General features: G+C 39.6%; 2 protein-coding genes across 4 annotated transcripts in view; both read left to right on the top strand.

Annotated features, from left to right (window-relative positions):
• Positions 1-1,782, top strand: part of polr2c (RNA polymerase II subunit C) — a 16,584-nt gene extending 14,802 nt beyond the window's left edge. The window contains exons 6-9 of the mRNA XM_046038147.1: positions 408-459; positions 610-778; positions 888-962; positions 1,291-1,782. Of these exons, the coding sequence (XP_045894103.1) occupies positions 408-459; positions 610-778; positions 888-962; positions 1,291-1,435 (441 nt within the window). The 3' untranslated portion in view covers positions 1,436-1,782. The remainder of the gene's footprint in view (positions 1-407; positions 460-609; positions 779-887; positions 963-1,290) is intronic.
• An 898-nt stretch (positions 1,783-2,680) lies between these two features.
• On the top strand, positions 2,681-15,883 carry LOC123961465 (diacylglycerol O-acyltransferase 1-like). 3 transcript variants are annotated; one of them, XM_046036884.1, is made up of 18 exons: positions 2,681-2,855; positions 3,543-3,718; positions 6,137-6,224; positions 6,762-6,802; positions 7,373-7,458; positions 7,733-7,785; positions 7,942-8,047; positions 8,494-8,598; positions 8,695-8,754; positions 8,853-8,956; positions 9,323-9,361; positions 11,833-11,874; positions 11,966-12,010; positions 12,219-12,328; positions 12,411-12,476; positions 12,575-12,662; positions 13,137-13,199; positions 15,344-15,883. In XM_046036884.1, exons 2-18 carry the CDS (start codon positions 3,576-3,578, stop codon positions 15,494-15,496), a joined length of 1,392 nt encoding a protein of 463 aa, XP_045892840.1. In that variant the 5' UTR covers positions 2,681-2,855; positions 3,543-3,575; the 3' UTR covers positions 15,497-15,883. The 3 variants fall into 3 exon arrangements, with proteins under 3 accessions (XP_045892840.1, XP_045892841.1, XP_045892839.1); XM_046036885.1 differs by lacking the exon at positions 2,681-2,855 and adding an exon at positions 3,177-3,339; XM_046036883.1 differs by lacking the exon at positions 2,681-2,855 and adding an exon at positions 3,404-3,448.
• The last annotated feature ends 1,778 nt before the right edge of the window (positions 15,884-17,661 follow it).

The following is a 17,661-nucleotide window of genomic DNA, read 5'->3' on the forward strand; positions in this document are numbered from 1 at the left end:
ATTATTATAATAACAATAATAACAATAGGACTAGTAACAATAGTTGCAGCAGAGGGTGTCGAGCAGGAACACGGGGGCAGCAGGTGACCCGCAGCCACAGATCCAGACTCCACAGCTCCAGAGCCAGAAAACCTGCAGGAAGTGATAGGAGGAGAGAGGAGAGGGACGAGAAAGCACAAGACTACCAGAAAGGGGAGAAGTTGTGTTAGTAACATGCAATAATGGGATGAGGTTGCATACAGAGGGAGAGAAAGTAGAGGAGAGAGGTGCTCAGTGCATCATGGGAAATCCCCCGGCAGTCTAGGCCTATAGCAGCATACCTAAGGGATGGTTCAGGACTCACCTGAGCCAGCCCTAACTATAAGCTTTATTTTAAAAGCTGACAGTGTTTTCATTGGGCTTTCCAGGTGACGTCCAGGAGTCGAGACAATGATCCCAATGACTATGTTGAACAAGATGGTAAGCTCAAAGCTAACACTGGCTGTTAAGGTCCTTGTCGTTTCCCTAACCATTTTATTGTCAGGTGTCTGTTTTCCCATCATTTTATCCCAAATGTTAAGCATTTACCTTTTTACTCTCTCTCTTTGCTCATTTACTAACACAACGCAGATATTTTACTGGTGAAGCTTCGTAAAGGTCAAGAACTGCGGCTCCGGGCATATGCCAAGAAAGGCTTCGGAAAGGAGCACGCCAAGTGGAACCCAACAGCAGGGGTCTCGTTCGAGTACGACCCAGACAATGCACTGAGGCACACAGTCTACCCGCGACCTGAGGAGTGGTATGTTTTACTTTCAGCATGGCTCATCAGAAAAGATGAATGTTAAATGTATAATGTTGAACAATGACTGAAAGATGAATTGACTGCACTGCATCACTCTGGTTCCCAGGCCAAAGAGTGAATACTCGGAGATAGAGGAGGATGAGGTTCAGGCGCCCTATGACCCCAATGGAAAGCCAGAAAGGTGAGGAAGGAATTTTCGTCTGACTTTACTTGATGAGGGTACATGTTGTACGTGTGATTTTGTTATTATTATCTAAGCCATTGGGAAATGCATAAAACTGAAATGACCAGTCAACCCGTTGTAAATCTATAGTGTTTACTCTGTTATAATAAACTGCATGGGGAGCATAATCAGGGGGTTGAATATTGTGCATCGGTGTAATAATAGCATAGCATAACAGAGAATATTTTTTGTAAGACTGATGTCTCTGCTTTGAGTTAGTTTATAGTCTGCAAAGAATGATGGTGTCACAAGTCCAAATGTCTGTCTGTGACGTTTCCCTGCACAGGTTTTATTACAACGTGGAGTCATGCGGCTCTCTGCGACCAGAGACCATTGTCATGTCAGCGCTGGCTGTCCTCAAGAAGAAGCTCAGTGACCTGCAGACTCAGCTGAGCCACGAGATCCAGAGCGATGTGCTCACCATCAACTGAGGGCCTCTCCCTCACAGAGCAGGACCTGCATTTACACTGTAATGACCAGAGGGCTGATTTAGGATCAATGATCTAGTCACATGGAACACGTCCAAATATCATTCAAGGAATTAACACTCATTATTATTTGGTGAAAGTTGCACATTTCCTGGACATGTATTCTTGAAATTATTTCAGCACCAGCAGTGATTGTAGTCTGTGTGCTAAAGCATGGTCTGTGTCTGAAAGGGAGTTTGTCTCAGAATTGATACAAATTTAGTTTTGTGTGGAGTGTAACACTTACACTGTTATATTATTATTGTGATAAATGTTACTTTTTAAATAAATCTGAGGAATTTGGTAATCTTCTCAGTGGGAGGAATTTTTTATATCCACAGATTCCCAAACACCTGGAAAATAAAATAAAAATGGCCTTGCAAGGACAAAAAAGAGAGACATGGGAAAATAAGCTCTTTTTTTTGTCAGATGTCTTCATTTATAATTGTAACTGTACAGTGCCAGGCTTCTGGGTTCGTGAAGTTGGAACTGCACTTTGTAAAGAACCTCCAAGGTATTCTCATCTTCATGTTCAATGTGAGTTTTGTCCAGTCAGACAGAGACAACAAGAGGACTACCAGAAGGAAGCCAATGCAGCTTCAAAGTAAAAGCACACATCTTACGGCAACTCTCAGTGGTCTGTTCAAACCCAAACAAGCTGAAGTGTGATTGATCTACTGAGATGTCCTAAACCTATAAAAACAATCCCTACACCATTATAATTTATCTCGGAGACATGGGGCCCATGTGGAACAGTGAATGACTTGCATGATGTTATCTGATCCTTATGATAAGTTAATAGACAAGGAACCGGGAGTCTTTACTTTATCTTTACATTCTTACTGAAAAAGCAGACATGATCCGTCTGAGATTCACTTAGGCTATAGAGCCAATGTAAAAAGGTTTAGGCTGTCTGGTATTCTACAGTCATTGATTGGTTAAGTAGTATATTGCTGTAACATTATTTCACTAAAATCACAAAGTGAACAAGATGAAATGAATATAAACAATTTACATGCGTTAGCTGCAACATGATAAAACTCAAAATTAGGATTTTAAAAAGTGCTTTTACGCGAATGGCAAAAAAAAAAAAAAAAAAGATACAATAAAAATAATATGGTAGTGACCGCTGACGCATTTATTTTGGGTTTGCACAAAAGCGAATTTTCCTGGAGGAGGCTTTTATTTTGAATTTTATAAGTAGAGGCGATATTCCAGTGGGACGCCGACCATATCGCACTCCCAGATGGAATCAGTGTTCAAACTAGCTCTTTATTCAAATATATCCAGACAGTAGGCTAATAAGCTGTGGATGTTGTGGAATGTAGAGTTCATCTAGGTCTACCTACAGAGAGGATGCTGTGTTTTGTCGGGGGGTAACAAGGTAAGTCGCTTTCTGTCGTTAGAGTATGATCATGCCGAGCTGCGTTCAGATTTCTGCCAATTTTAAGTATCATTTAGTAGCGGCAAATGTTAACATGACATATTAACATCAAACAGTGTGGGTCCTGAATAAGCAAGGAGCAGCTGTTTAATTCGGCGTACATGTATTCTACTAAGCAGCAGGAAACAAATCAATAAAAAGCCATGTTTTGCAATTACAATGTTACAAGATGCGACCCACCTTGGTGTGTTTGTGGGAGGACCGTCGCTGGAAAAACGGACATACCAAAACTAAAGGATGGTTTTTAATCAAATGAATGACATATTGTTGGATAACATGCATGCCGAATTTACCCAATGGAACTGGACTCTCAAATAAAGTCTAAAACTATATCTAATGGGATCTGTACCTTTGTACATAAGCGAGACAACTTTAAAATGGCAATTGGAAAGTCACCTCACGTGACCTTTGCTGGAATAATTTGGTGAGAATTACTTTCCATGTGAGGACAAGAGGTCGCCTACAATATAGGGGTTTATTGAGATGCAGCTGGGATGTAAATTATGTACTGCCCTGCTCCTGATTTGTGTTTTGTGGGTATAAATTAATGCATTTTAATATTTCATCTTTGCAACCTGGTAAGACAGTATATGATAAGTGAATTCAACTATCTCTGAACTTCCCAAGTTTACCCCTGCGGACAAGCCCACAGACTCAGAGATGGCTGTGCCTAGGAAGAGGTTCTCCTCTGTCTGCTCCTCGTCCTCAGCTGAAGAAGACAGCGCAAGCCTCCATGACAGTGACCCCATTTCTGCCACTGATCCACCCAGTGAACAAGAACATCCCTATGCATCTCTGCTCTGGTAAGCTTTCTCTGCTGCCTCCATCGCTTCTGCTGTCAACTGGCAGATACAAGACATTAATAGAGGAGCAAGTATTCACATCTTTTACTTAAGTGTTATTAGCTGAATGTAGATTGTTTTTTTATATACTTTATCTATTATGTATCTTATATTATTGCATTATTACTGATGTATTAATGTGAAAGTAGCATTTTAAGCCAATTGTAAGCATTTTATAAACTTTTGGGGAGTTAAATCTATGACAATACATCATATTATAAATTCTTCATATGTTGTGTAGGTAAAAACTTCATTTGTAAAGTAACCTGTCAAACAAATGTAGTAAAATAAATTATAGTGAAGTACAGGTACTTAAAGTTTGTACTTAAATACAGAACTAGCTTGCTGTTGACTATAGGAGATCAGGACTCATTGAAGTTGAGGTACAGAGAGTAACACTGAAACTTTCCAGCTCTGTCTGAAACTCATGGCCTCAGGATTGTTACATTTTATGAAGACTGTATTTGTCCTTGTATTACCCAAGGAGCTCCAGTGAATGTGCAAGGCTGATATTTTCTTCAGAGAAGAACTTGGCAGTCGACAGAGACCACACACTTAGTATGAGGAGTGAGAGGGCTGAAGGTTTTTTGTCAATATCAATATCAATATCAATTTTATTTATATAGCACACTTAAAACAACCAAGTTTGACCAAGGTGCTTCACAGGTTAAATACAACAACAAGACACTACTCACGCAGTAAAAGTACAGCAATAAAACATTATAATATACAGTATACGATATATAGTGATATTAAAATTGCCAGGAATAATAACAGACTTAACTCGAAGGAAATGCCAAAGAAAAGAGATGTGTTTTTAACAGTGATTTAAAAGAGTTGGGGCGGTTCTGATATGGACTGGCAGGTTGTTCCACAGGTTAGGGGCAGCTACACAAAAGGCTCGATCGCCTCTGGTTTTAAGTCTGCTTCTGGGTACATCCAGGAGGAGGAGATTGGCGGATCTCAGCACTCTAGCTGAGATATACACTCTAGAGTATAAACGTGAAGAAGCTCCGTTAAGTACAATGGAGCCAATCCATTAAGGCATTTAAAAGTTAAGTAAGATTTTAAAATCAATCCTGTGATGAACAGGAAGCCAGTGGAGGGAGCGCAACACAGGTGTGATGTGGTCCCTCTTCTTCTTTCCTGTCAGGAGACGGGCAGCAGCATTTTGGACTAACTGCAGGTGATGACTTGTCTAAGCCCACATATAAGGAGTTGCAATAGTCATGGCGGGAAGTTATGAAGGCATTTATCACCCTCTCCAAATCTTTAGGAGGGAGATAGGCCTTTACCTTGGCTATAGTTCTCAACTGGAAAAAGCAGGATCTGACAGTGGCGGACAGTTTCAAGTTAAAGGGCCAAGAGAATCTACATCAAGCAGTTCAGGGTGTCCAAACATTATGATCTCTGTCTTGTCTCCGTTTAGGTTGAGGAAATTTAGGTTCATCCACGTTTTGATGTCCTTCATACAGTCAAGCAGGGGCTGCAGTGAGCCCTGTGCTTTTACATTCAGGGGCAAATAAATTTGAATATCATCTGCAAAACAGTGGAAAGAGACCTCATACCTCTCAAAGATGGAGGCCAGGGGCAGCATATACAAAGAAAATAAGATGGGGCCTAAGACAGAACCTTGAGGGACACCGCAGGTAAATGGGGCTGTCTCAGAGGAATAATCACCGAGGTGGACAGAGAAGCTCCTATCGGTTAGATAGGATTGAAACCACCTAGTGGAAAATTGTGTGGGAATCAAAGGTACTGCCCTTTGATTCCCACACAATTTTCCAACCGTGACAAGAGGATTGAGTGGTCAACAGTGTCAGTGTCGGCAGCAGTGAGGTCTAAGAGCACTAGGACGGCAGAGACTCCTGAGTCAACAGCTAAAATTAAGTCAATAAAAACTCTTAAAAGTGCCGTTTCAGTGCTGTGACGGGGTTTGAAGCCGGACTGGAACTTTTCATAAACATTATTATTAATTAAAAATGTTTGCAGCTGGGTAAAAACTACTTTCTCCAGGACTTTAGATAAGAAGTTTAGAGATGGGCCTGAAGTTAGAGAGAACAGAGGGGTCGAGATTTTCCTTTTTTAGCAGGGGTTGTACAACAGCGTGTTTAAAGGTGGACGGAACATGACCAGAGACAAGACAGGTATTTATCAATGACAATTTGTAACTTAGTGTGAGAATATGCTGCACCAGTATAGACACATACAATGACAGCATGTATAGTATCTGCTGCAGGAGCAGCCATCTACAGGGGGAATTTGTTATCAAAGGTAATTGCAGGTGCAGTGACACCAGAACTGGCATGGTGACACTCAAAAACTGGTGAACGATAAGCCTCACACAAGACAATGACTAAAAAAAAACTGTGTGTCCAGTTGTCATCGTGTCCAAGACTCTTTGCTGAGCTCCAACAGCAGCTTCACCAGATACAGAGGCATCCTTAACTGGATCATCATTCTCCTGGTCAGTTTTCCCATTTCTTCCTATTGGTTTTATAGATATTTATAAGTGTTTATTAAGTTACCAAACAGGTACTTTCAATTTAATGGAGTTAAACCTCTGTCTTGGTGATGACGATTTATGAACTGACCAAGATAGGTTAAAATCAAGGGCAACTGGGCTTGGTTGAAAGAGGAGTGAAAGAAACCATCTAAACTCGAGTAGAGAAACTATCTCTAAACAGAGAAATCGCCCACCTACAATGTTGTCCTTTCAACTCTTCCCAGGAGACTGAACAAATGCCAACTTGGCCTCAGGTGACTCCAACGACCATAATGACTGTCTTACAACAACCAGGAGTGCTAACGAACCAAGCAATATTGACCCCACTGAGGTTAAATAGCTGGGAGAAGAGGCCCCTCAGGTGAGAGGCGAGTATCTTCAGCCAAATCCAGTTGCCCTTGATTTGAGCCTTGGATAACTATGACCTGGATGATGAGAATCTTCACAGAGAACTTACAGGTGTTTTACTGTCACACACTGTGTCATTCTGATTTTCAGGTCCTGACTCATGCTCACTTGTTCTTGGAGAATTTCATACAGTGAGTATAAATAGAAGCTCCCATGCATAATACACAATTTTGTACAGACATTTATGGTACCCAGAGGATGAATCCCATGACCGGTGCTCCCCTGACTTTTCATCCAGCACCATCACCAGGTCAGAATTTCAGTTTGACCAACACTTAGTTTATTGATGTTTATGGCCAAATACCTGAAAAACTAATCACATTCCCAACATCCTCAGCTTTACTTTGTGTTTAGTGCTAAGTGGCAAATGTTAGCATGCTAACATCATGTTAAACTAAGATAGTAATCATGGAAAAACATTACACCCAGCCAACTACGAGACTTTTCTGGAGCTTTCAAACACATTTCGCAATCTTTATCAGCAGATGGAGCTGCATAACTGGAGTTTTACAATAAAACTCCCTGGGCTTAATCCGTCCACTGATGAAGACTGTGAGATAATGTCTGAAAAGCTCAAAAGCTAGTGTGTGGACCTTGAGTTATAACTTTGTTTTTCATTTTGGTCAAAGCATATAATTAAAAATCTTCCGTGTACAGAATTCTTATTAGACTTTTGTCCTTTGTTTGCCTCCTCTTAACAGACATGGCTTTTTGATAGATGTCAAAAAAGTCATGGAGCATCTCATTGAGGACAACTGCAACTGGCCATCTGTCAACCTCATACTGGGTGAGAAAGTCTTTAGATAGAAGCGCAGCAAAGATACCAGAGATTCGGGGGTGTTATGTTCAACTTTTTAGTCCTCAGCCCCGGTTGACTCAAGTGACATCACTTAAGGCAATTTGTTAGATTTCGTGTAGCTCCCTCTGGAGCCACAAAAGGCTTTATGCAACTTTTTTCACACTTTTGAGTACTAGCTACTCTCCAAGACCTGCTAACAGACTTTGATGTGAGCTCTGGGGTGGGTCATTGTGCATTAACTAAGTATTTATATGTCCTGTAGCTTCCAACATCTTTGCCATTACAGCTTTGCTCCTTGAGAGATTTCAGGAAAAGGTGAGACGTCTGATTTAGACAACGCATCAACCCCATGCCACAATTTGAATTCGTACCATAGCAAGTTTTATTTTTGAACAGTTTTGAAAAAACATATGAACACATCAGTTGTACTAGTCTCCTTAGTAAAACTTCTATTTCATTCATTTCTGTCAGGATATGCTGTCCCCCACCAATGCTCATCGTTTACATCTCACAAATCTGGGGTTGCTCCTGCTGTTTCCTGCGGCAGTGATTGTACATGAGCCCACAATATCAACAGGTAACAACTAGAAACATGTGCTTCATTTGATTGTACATATGTGATGCAGTGACTGCAAATTTCTTAAATATTGTCAACAGCTAATGGATATCAGTTTGGTTATTGCATTGTTTTATCTGCTGTTTCAGCAAATTATCCAGACTGTATGACAGCTGCACCTTCCTGTCAAATGCAAATATTCTAGATGGCATGTGCATCCTTTTTATAGAATACTCTTTCCTCATAGTAGGAAACGTTACCATCATCAATACATTTTAGAATAGAGTTCTATATGTTAGACCAATATTTGTCTGTAAAAAAAGAGCTTTTAATGATGGACTGAATGGTTAAAAATATGCTGACTTTCCCAGCCAACAGGCACAGTTGTTTGAAAGCCCTAACATCAATCAAGTGTAGAAGTTTAAAAGCCAGCGTTGCTGGGATGTTTCTGGCTTATTGTCCACCAGGTGGAGCATTCTTCTCTCTCTGGTTCTACACTGCTCTGGGGATGAAGCTTTATTCATACCAGGAAACTAATCGCTGGTACCGACAAGCTCATTTAACTAATGCAGGTATTCTTTCAACACCAGACGTTGCATTGATTTAATTTCAGAACAACGACATTAACTAATCCAACAACTACTGCTTTTTTATCTGTGTGTTTTCAGAGACAGACAAGAATGTCTCTGTTGCAGAAAAAGCCCACAATGAGCATCTTACTTTCCGAGGTGAAACAGCTTGTCATTCATAAGATGATACTTGATCTCTTCACATTAATTTACTATGATACATTTTGTCCTCTGTGACTCTGTCTTTGATTTCTCAGATCTGTATTATTTCCTACTTGCCCCCACTCTGTGCTACCAGAGAGACTTCCCATGTACTCCTAAGGTCCGCATCAATAAGCTACTGCACAGGCTGCTGGAAATGGTGAGCTGAACAGTGGCACCATTTTGATGTACAGTTCGGTGTACTGTTAGGCAGTGGAAATGGACAATATTAGCTCAAATTAGCTCCAGCATAGAGAGACACATAAAGACCTTTTTTGGACCTCTTCCATAATTGTTGGAACAGCTGCTTTGTATCTCCATATCCCATATATGTCTGTTTGCGTAAATCATCCCTAGTTCATATGTACAGTTCAAGTTTTAAAGAGGTTCTATTTATTTGGCAGTTTCAACATGACATATGATTGATGCAATTGATCCACTTGAAATGGGCCTTACCAGATATATTAATGTTCATTTAGGGATAGAAACACTACAGCTTGATAATTGTGGCATTCTCTACCTTTAGGTGACCGTTATCCAGATCATGGTTGGAATTGTGCAGCAGGTACAGCAGCTGGTTAAAGTACTTCCTGTATTGTATAGTATGTTACTATGTATTTATCTGGGAACTTACAGTACACAATATTGTAGTGTATCATAACATAGTATGTCATGTATGTGTGATATGTTATAGTGTAGTACAAGATGTGTCTGAATTGTTGCGGTATGCCGCCTTGAATGCCAATGTGATGTATAAGTTTTTTTGACATTACGAAATGAACATGGGTGGAAAAACTTTGCTGCTTTTCAGTGTAGATTTTCTTTGTGAAAACCGTCATATCACATCTTAAACCACATCATCACGGGACCGTTGATACAGTCTATGCATGGGACCGTAGGTGCTGAACCCTAACAAAGTAAACATTACAACATCTAATAATTTTTAACATAAGGAGGTATACAATGTTTTCTGTCCAGTACGGTAGTAGCAGATACTGTACCCTGTTTCCTTAGAATAAGTACAGAAGAACCGAGGTACAGTATCAGATTTAGGCTTTTCAAAGAGAATGATGAAAGAAACTCGTTATGATAAAATACAGTTACATTGGGTTAGTGGAAGCAAAGCAAAGTGTTAAGTAGACTAAGCTCTGCTATGGTGTAGTTGGTTACACTGTACTTTGCTGTATTAAGGGATCATGAGCTGTAAAACAGCAAATGACAATGTCTGTGCTTCCTCCTGGCCTCACAGGTCATTGTGATTCAAACTATCAGAATTGTTTATTCATATGTTGGGAAAAAATGTGATTTATTTACAATGTTTGCGTTGGCACCATCTTTGTCAACTGTGTGATACATGTTTCCTCAATACCTTACTAAAAGTAAGGAAAGACTGTAATAGCTAATAAGTGCCGTTTGATGACTACAACATCTAGCCTTCTAACACTGGGGATTCATTAAGAACAGTGAGCTGCATAGCTATCTAAAACATCTGCCCTACACCCTTCATATTATATGGCAATAGTATCATATAATATACAAGGTACAAGGTTCACATTACAACAGGGTTGTAAAATGAAATGTGATTCTCTCTTCTGTTGCATAGCAGACAGCATACAGTATACAAAAACAATCATAGAATGGTAAACAGAAGCAAACTATAAACTATATTCACTGGAGCAGTGCTGAGGATGAATTAGAGTTTTACAGTCTGATAGTTTGGGGGAAAAGCTGCTCTGCAGTCTGGCGGTGCGGCAGAAGGAACTTCTATATCTCTTCCCAGAAGGCAGCAGGGTGAACAGGCTGTGGCTGGGTGGGTACTGTCCTTTAGTATCCTTTGGGCTCTACGTAGGCACCTCACCTCACCGATATCACTGATGCTCGCGAGATGGGTACCAATGATCTTCTGAGCAGTTTTAATCACCCACTGCAGAGCCCTCCGGCCCTGGGCCGTGCACATCCCATGCCAGTTAGTGATGTTTCCAGTCAGAATGCTTTCTATGGCTCCTCTGTAAAAGCTGACAAGAACTTGGCGTGGGAATTTGGCCTTCTTAAGCTGCCTTAAGAAACACAGTCGTTGAGCGGGAACCGGAGGGGCTGAGTACACTGCCTTGGTGGGCTCCCGTGTAATATACAGTGTATGCTAAATATGTTTTATCATTGTGCAAACTTTAATTGACTATTATCCCATAATAAATCAGTATGACAGTAAAGTGTTGTAATGTTTTTTTCTCCCTTGATTTGGTTCCCTGAAATTCTAATAATTCATAGTCATATCATATGCTAGTAGCATGTCTAAAATCTGTCTGTCAGTCGGTCAGATGGTTGGACTTAATTAACTTGGTCAAATGGATAGGCATGGTACCTTTATCAGTTTTGTATGATCCCCAGATGATGAATCCTACTGAATTTGGTGATTCTCTTACTTTTCCTCTAGTACCCCCAACAGGTTGACATTTTTGGCTTTTAGTGAAATATCTTGACAACTATGGGATGGATTGCAGTGCAGTTTGGTATAGATATTCAAGGTGCCCCGGGGATGAATCATACTGACTTTGGTAATGCTGGGATTTTTCCTCTAGCACCACCAATGGGTCAAAGCTTTTACCTATACTTGGAAATATCTCAACATTTAATGAACTGGCACAAAATTAGTTACAGACATTTTCCCCAGAGGATGAATCCTAATGACTTCACCATCACCATCATCAAAATTTAATGTGTCCAGTACTTTGGTTTATGACCAAATACTTGCAAACCCAATGACATTCCCATCCGCCTCAGCTGTATTTTGTGTTATTGTGCTAATTGCAACTGTTAGCATGCTAATGTGCTAAACTAAGATGGTGACCATGGTAAATATTTTATTTATCAGCATGTTTGCATGCTGATGTTTAGCAGTGCCAAAATCCAGCCTCATAGAGCTGCTAGAATGGCCGTACACTCTTTGTCTTGTTTCTGAATATGTTGACTATGTAAATTTACATTAAATGCTATTACTGTCCTGTGAATAAGTCTTTTTTTTCCTGTCTCTCTCAGTGGATTGAGCCCATCTTCCAGAGATCAGAAAACTCCTTCTCTGTGAGTGAAACACAAACCCATATAATTTTGAATATTAGAACATACACAGCTTCCACACCTGTGTGGAATTCACATTTTTTTATTCTTATAGATTATGGACATCACTATGAGAGTGGAGCACCTGGTGGGACTAGTGGTGAGGGTTTTTTATTTATTACCTTAGATATTAACCGTTTGGATTTCCCAGAACTCTATAACACTAAGTCAAAAGTGGTCTTAGATGGTGGTGATGATGACGAGGATGAGGAGGTATTACTCCTCATATTTTGGGTCATTAGAGGTCATTAAAGTGTAGACACTGTCATAGATGACATATACTTTAACAACATATATTTTCTTGTCAGGCACCAACCCATTTCCTCTGGCTCCTCTTCTTCTTCTTGAGTCACTCCTACCTGAATTTCTGTGCAGAACTGCTACGCTTTGGTGATCGACATTTTTATGGAGACTGGTGGTCAGTTGCCCAAAATAATTTCTGCACATTTTGTTTTTGCTCATTCGGCTCTGGCTCACGGTGGTTCATCTTTCATTTATAGGAACGCTACAACTCTGATCGCTTTCTGGAACAATTGGAATATTCCCTTTCAAAAGTGGTGCCACAGGTATTTTAATGCGACGGCATGACATGAATACTAAATGATTTCCCATACCCTTTGCTCTCATCTCTCATATGTCTTTGCTCCCTGTCACTTATATGAAGACATGTGTACACACGGTTGGTGGAAAAGAATGTGTCTCCATCACGAGCAGAGTTAATGGTCTTCCTGATGTCAGCTGCTCTTTGTGAGGTACAGTCTGATCCTGCCTGAAGCAAATGTTACTACTTATTGTGATTCTTTTGTTTTGTAGCAGAGGACATAAGACATTTGAAATCTCAAATGAATTGGGTTTCTAAACTGGACACCAATATTACAGTATATCATATATAATCAAATGCTGACCTTCATGCAAGATCCTCAGTGCCATATTGTGCTTATAACATATTGCTGTCAAATCAGAATTATTGTAATAACGAGTTTCTAACTTGTAAACAGCAATTACATCAAGATCCAAGTCATAATTACAAGTGGGAAACTTTTATTGTTCTGAAAGACTTGAAAACCAAACAAATATGGATGCCAGAGGGTCAGAGGCTGAGAAAGTAACCAGTCAAGTCAGTGTTGCAGTTCATGAATCTTACTGTATAGAAATTAGAAGGCTATTGGCCCAAACAAACAATGCAATAATATCTTACTGTGATGTTTTCTCTCTCTTCTACATAGTATATGATTGCTTTGCCCCTGCATAGCTGTCGCCTGTGGATCTTACTCATGATGGTATTTGAGGTGAGAATATCAGTGGCAGCTGATTGTTTACCTGGATGAGGGCTTACACACTAGCAATGAGACTTACTTACTCCACAGTTGAATCAGAAAAGCAAACACATTCCAGCACCAAACAGCTGGTATAACATGTGCAAGACTAGCTAGGGATGCATGTAGCAGCTAAAGAGACAGATATTTCTCTCAGGAGTTGGATGAAACCAAAAACAGTGCTAAAAGAGAGTAAATATTTGCTGGATGTGTAAATAAGCAACTGTTTGCTAAGGAGTTCACCATATCGACTTAAGAGATCATTATAAGGTGCAAGGTAGATTTATTTAAGCTTGTATAACAAGATTAAGTTTTAGTTCCCTTTATGCTACTTACCGAAAGCAAACGTTATATACAAAAACACAGTAGATGCTCAGTAGATGGGTACCAGTTTTAAACACCCACTGCAGAACCTTCCTGTCCTGGGCCGTGCACATACAATGCCAGTTGGTGATGTTTTCAGTCAGGATGCTTTTTATTGCTCCAATGTAAAAGTTTACCAGGGCCTGGCACAGAAATGAAGTTTCCTTAAGAAATACAGTTGTTTTTGAGCTTTCTTTACCAGGGTGGAGATTTGAGATGACCATGTCAGGTTCAGTTTGATGCAGATCTGATGTTGACAGCAGCGTATGTCTTTGTCTCCTTTTTCCTAAAGTCAACGATCAGCTTCTTGGTTTTGCTGACATTGACCACTCTGCATATATGTAAATGTTTTGGGCAAATCAGTTATTGCAAGTTTAGATTCACATTTACACAACATTAAAATTTCACATATATAATGAATGCACATTGATTCCCATTATTCATAAACTTCCCATAAGTATTGTCTTGACTTGGTTTCTGCTTGCAATGGCTAACATTAGAACTAATTTAATAATTTTGTGTGGAATATTGGAATAGAGTGGCTACAATTGTCAACAGTGAATGTGTGTATATTGTAGTGTTGTAGTCAAGACAGCCCAAACCGAGACCAAGTCAAGACCAAGACCAGAGTTTATTGAGACCAAGATAAGACCAAAAATTTTAGGGGCTGAGAGCAGTCGAGACCAAGACCGAGGGAGGGCGAGACCGAGTCAAGACCAAGACCAGTTCCTTGCATTGCATGGCACGCAATAAAATGTGGAACGAGATCATAGGTAGTTCACAAATTCATCTGAAAGATCCACATTCCCATTAAAACACCCACATACAAACACTGAAATTAATTAATTAATTAGGATAGGAAGCAATATGTTTTACTTCCAATCAAAGTTTGGATGTTTACAAATCAGACAATGCAAAAGCAATTTATTGATATTCTCAAAGTTATGGTCTTGACTGGTCTTGAAATAAAATCCTGAGTCCTCAGTGTCCAAGACGGAGACAAGACCAAGTACAAATGCGGTCCAGACCGAGACGAGACCAAGACCATCAAAAAGTGGTCTTAAGACCAAGACCGGTCGCGAGTACTACAACACTAGTATATTGCATGGCGAGGACTCATTAGTCTGATTAAGAAAGATACAAACTTAAAAAGTAAAAAATATTTTATTTGTTCATTTCAAATATTATAATATATATAGTAATTTATTAAGTTTGCTAACCCTAGGGATGTCGCACATGGGCCATCTAATGACTCACCACCACTGTATCACACAGTATTTCACATGCAGGTTTACAAATTTGAAAAAAGTATTTTCAGTTCTGAGAATAAAACTAGAAAACATTTATTTAAGTTGTTAAGGATATAATGTAATTTACTGTTGGTTCTTTGCAGATAAACATAAAATAAAAGCAGGGTTTTATTACCCATATTTTTTTTGTTAAGAACACAGCTGCCCATTCAGTTTTTGCGAAAATTGGTGAATCTTTTGAAAAGAGCACAACTACACTCCATCAGACCCAAGGTCGGCAATGATCTATGTATAGTACTTGTAAAGCTAAACAGGTGCAATCATGGAAGTACACAGTTAATGTACTTGGACTGAGGATTTACAGTAAGTGGTCAATGGTTAGAGAAGTTTGCAGTTTCTTTTTATCCTTAGAAATATAATTAATTTAGTTGAGAAAGAGGAGAACCTATGTTTTGTTAAATACTGGTGCATTTCTTTAGCTAACGCTGTATCTTCTCCTTTTAGCTTCTGGTTGCAGTATTCCTTGGAAACTATTTCGAGGGAAACTATGGCAACGGCTTAGTGTGGCTGTGCTTGCTGCTGGGCCCTCTTCTGGCTGTGATCACCTACTTTCACGACCACTACATCAGCTTTCATCACCATCATCCTCACCACTGACACCAGCACAGTTTTCCTGCTACCTCACTGATCAAGGGGAGAAATTCTATCCTATTGTACTGTATTTACAAGTACACCAAGAGGATATGGCTGTGATCCAAAGCTCAGTGAAGGCCAAGGATCCATTTTGATGTCTGGAAAACCTTTTGGGGTTATAAACCCATGACCTCTTGCCAGTTCAGCTATACATATCTATGTTGTGTAGACTAATTAATGCCCCTTTTCTGTATTGGAAAGGCTTGCAAATTATGTTACAATGCTTCCTTACAAATATGTATGCAATTAACAACTGATTTAGTATATTTTTTATCTAAATTTGTACATCTGAAGTCCAGCTGGACAGCTTGTTGAATGTAAGGTACTGCTCAGTAAAGATTTGTGTGATTATTCCTGTTATAATAATGTGAGTCATCAGCACAGAATTTAAGGTTATTGCTTACACACTGCTGTGTCAACATGTGGTTAACGAGCCCTAGCTCATCCAAGTTTACTGTAAGTTCATGGACATGGTCCAATCAGGAATACAGTGAATGATTGTACCTTGTGGTTTAAGGAGGAATGATTTAAAGCATGTCTGCCAGCAAAGTAAGGTTCGTATAGGCCTTAATGACAGTTATAAATGCTCTGCTTTCTTCTCATAATTCCTCTGCCATATTTTTATTTTAAAGCATACAACAAATTATATAGGCCTACCACTGAAAGATGTGTACTAAAAGGATGTGGGCTATTCATTGTTAAAAAAGATCACTTCTGTTTGATTCCAGATCATTAGAAAACTCATAGCTACAGAAAACAGTAGACCTTTAATGCAAAATGTTTTGTCTCATCTCAGTGTCTGCAATGGTAAAAGTGATAATCAAACATGGTGTATAGTCAGTGTTCTTATCATGTCACTGCCACAGTGAAACAAAAGTAGCCCATATAGTTTTACTAGTACTCCTATGTTGGAAGTCTCCTTAAGCAGTAGTCACCAAAAGTCAGGATCTGCCTTGGACTATGTCATATTAAACTTACTCATATATATAACTGAATATTGTCGGCACGCCAATGGTAAGAGATGGTGTCAAAGCAGTACCTTAAAGCCTGGGAGAACATACCATAGAACACGGCTACAATTGATGCCTACATGACACACATGAATTGTGCTGCCAAAGAAATCCGATCATTTACAGAGACACAGAACATCTACTATTTTATGATGTGCAGTATCATTGGGGTATTTGTGTGATTCTTTTAGCAGTATGTACGCAAATGTGTCCTGGGCCCCATCGACGGAGCGGATACTCAACTCATGTTCTCTCCATAGGCAGAAGTGCAAAACAACAAGAAGAAGCCACAAGAACAACAACAGGCAAAATACATTCTTGTCGATACAGTACACATGAAACATGAAATCAATAAGTCATGCTCTCAAATTGAAAGACCATGCTCTTGAACAAACATAAGAAAATAATCCCATAAACAGCTTACAAATGAGTAAAAAGAACCGCCCTCTGAAATTTGTCAAGTGGAAATATTAATCGGCATAAAATAGAAATCCTTAATCTTTAAAGGTACCATATGTAAGAATGTGAAGCAATGAACAAATGAAATGTATTAATGACTTTGTATTGCCAATGTGTGAACAGATTGTAACATAACTAAAAAATGAGAGTGCCTCCTCTTCTGTTTCCCTACAGCACCAACAATGTGCCACACTACCTAATTTTAGCTTAGAAATGGAGTCTGCTAATAATAAAGTACAACTAGCACCCATCACCACAGAGTCCAACGCAAACATTATCTAACATTAGCTTGCTTGCTAACATTTTGGAGGGGCTTTTTATTGCGGCCAGCCTAAGGCACACTTGTGCAATACCCATGCTGTCTGATCAGCATCTTGATATGGCACACCTGTGAGGTGGTTGGATGATCTTGGCAAAGGAGAAGTGCTCACTAACACAGATTTTGACAGATTTGAGAGAAATAGGCCTTTTGTGTACATAGAGAAAGTCTCAGATCTTTGAGTTCAGCTCATGATGAATGGGGGCAAAAACAAAAGTGTTGGGTTTATAATTTTGTTCAGTGTAGATACCACACGTAAATAAGACAACTTTGCATTGTGAGGAGGCTTTCTTGCTTTTTGACAGAGCTAGGCTAGCAGTTTCACTGCTTCCAGTCTTTGT

Source organism: Micropterus dolomieu, linkage group LG22 (assembly GCF_021292245.1).
Source record: "Micropterus dolomieu isolate WLL.071019.BEF.003 ecotype Adirondacks linkage group LG22, ASM2129224v1, whole genome shotgun sequence".
Lineage (NCBI taxonomy): Eukaryota > Metazoa > Chordata > Actinopteri > Centrarchiformes > Centrarchidae > Micropterus > Micropterus dolomieu.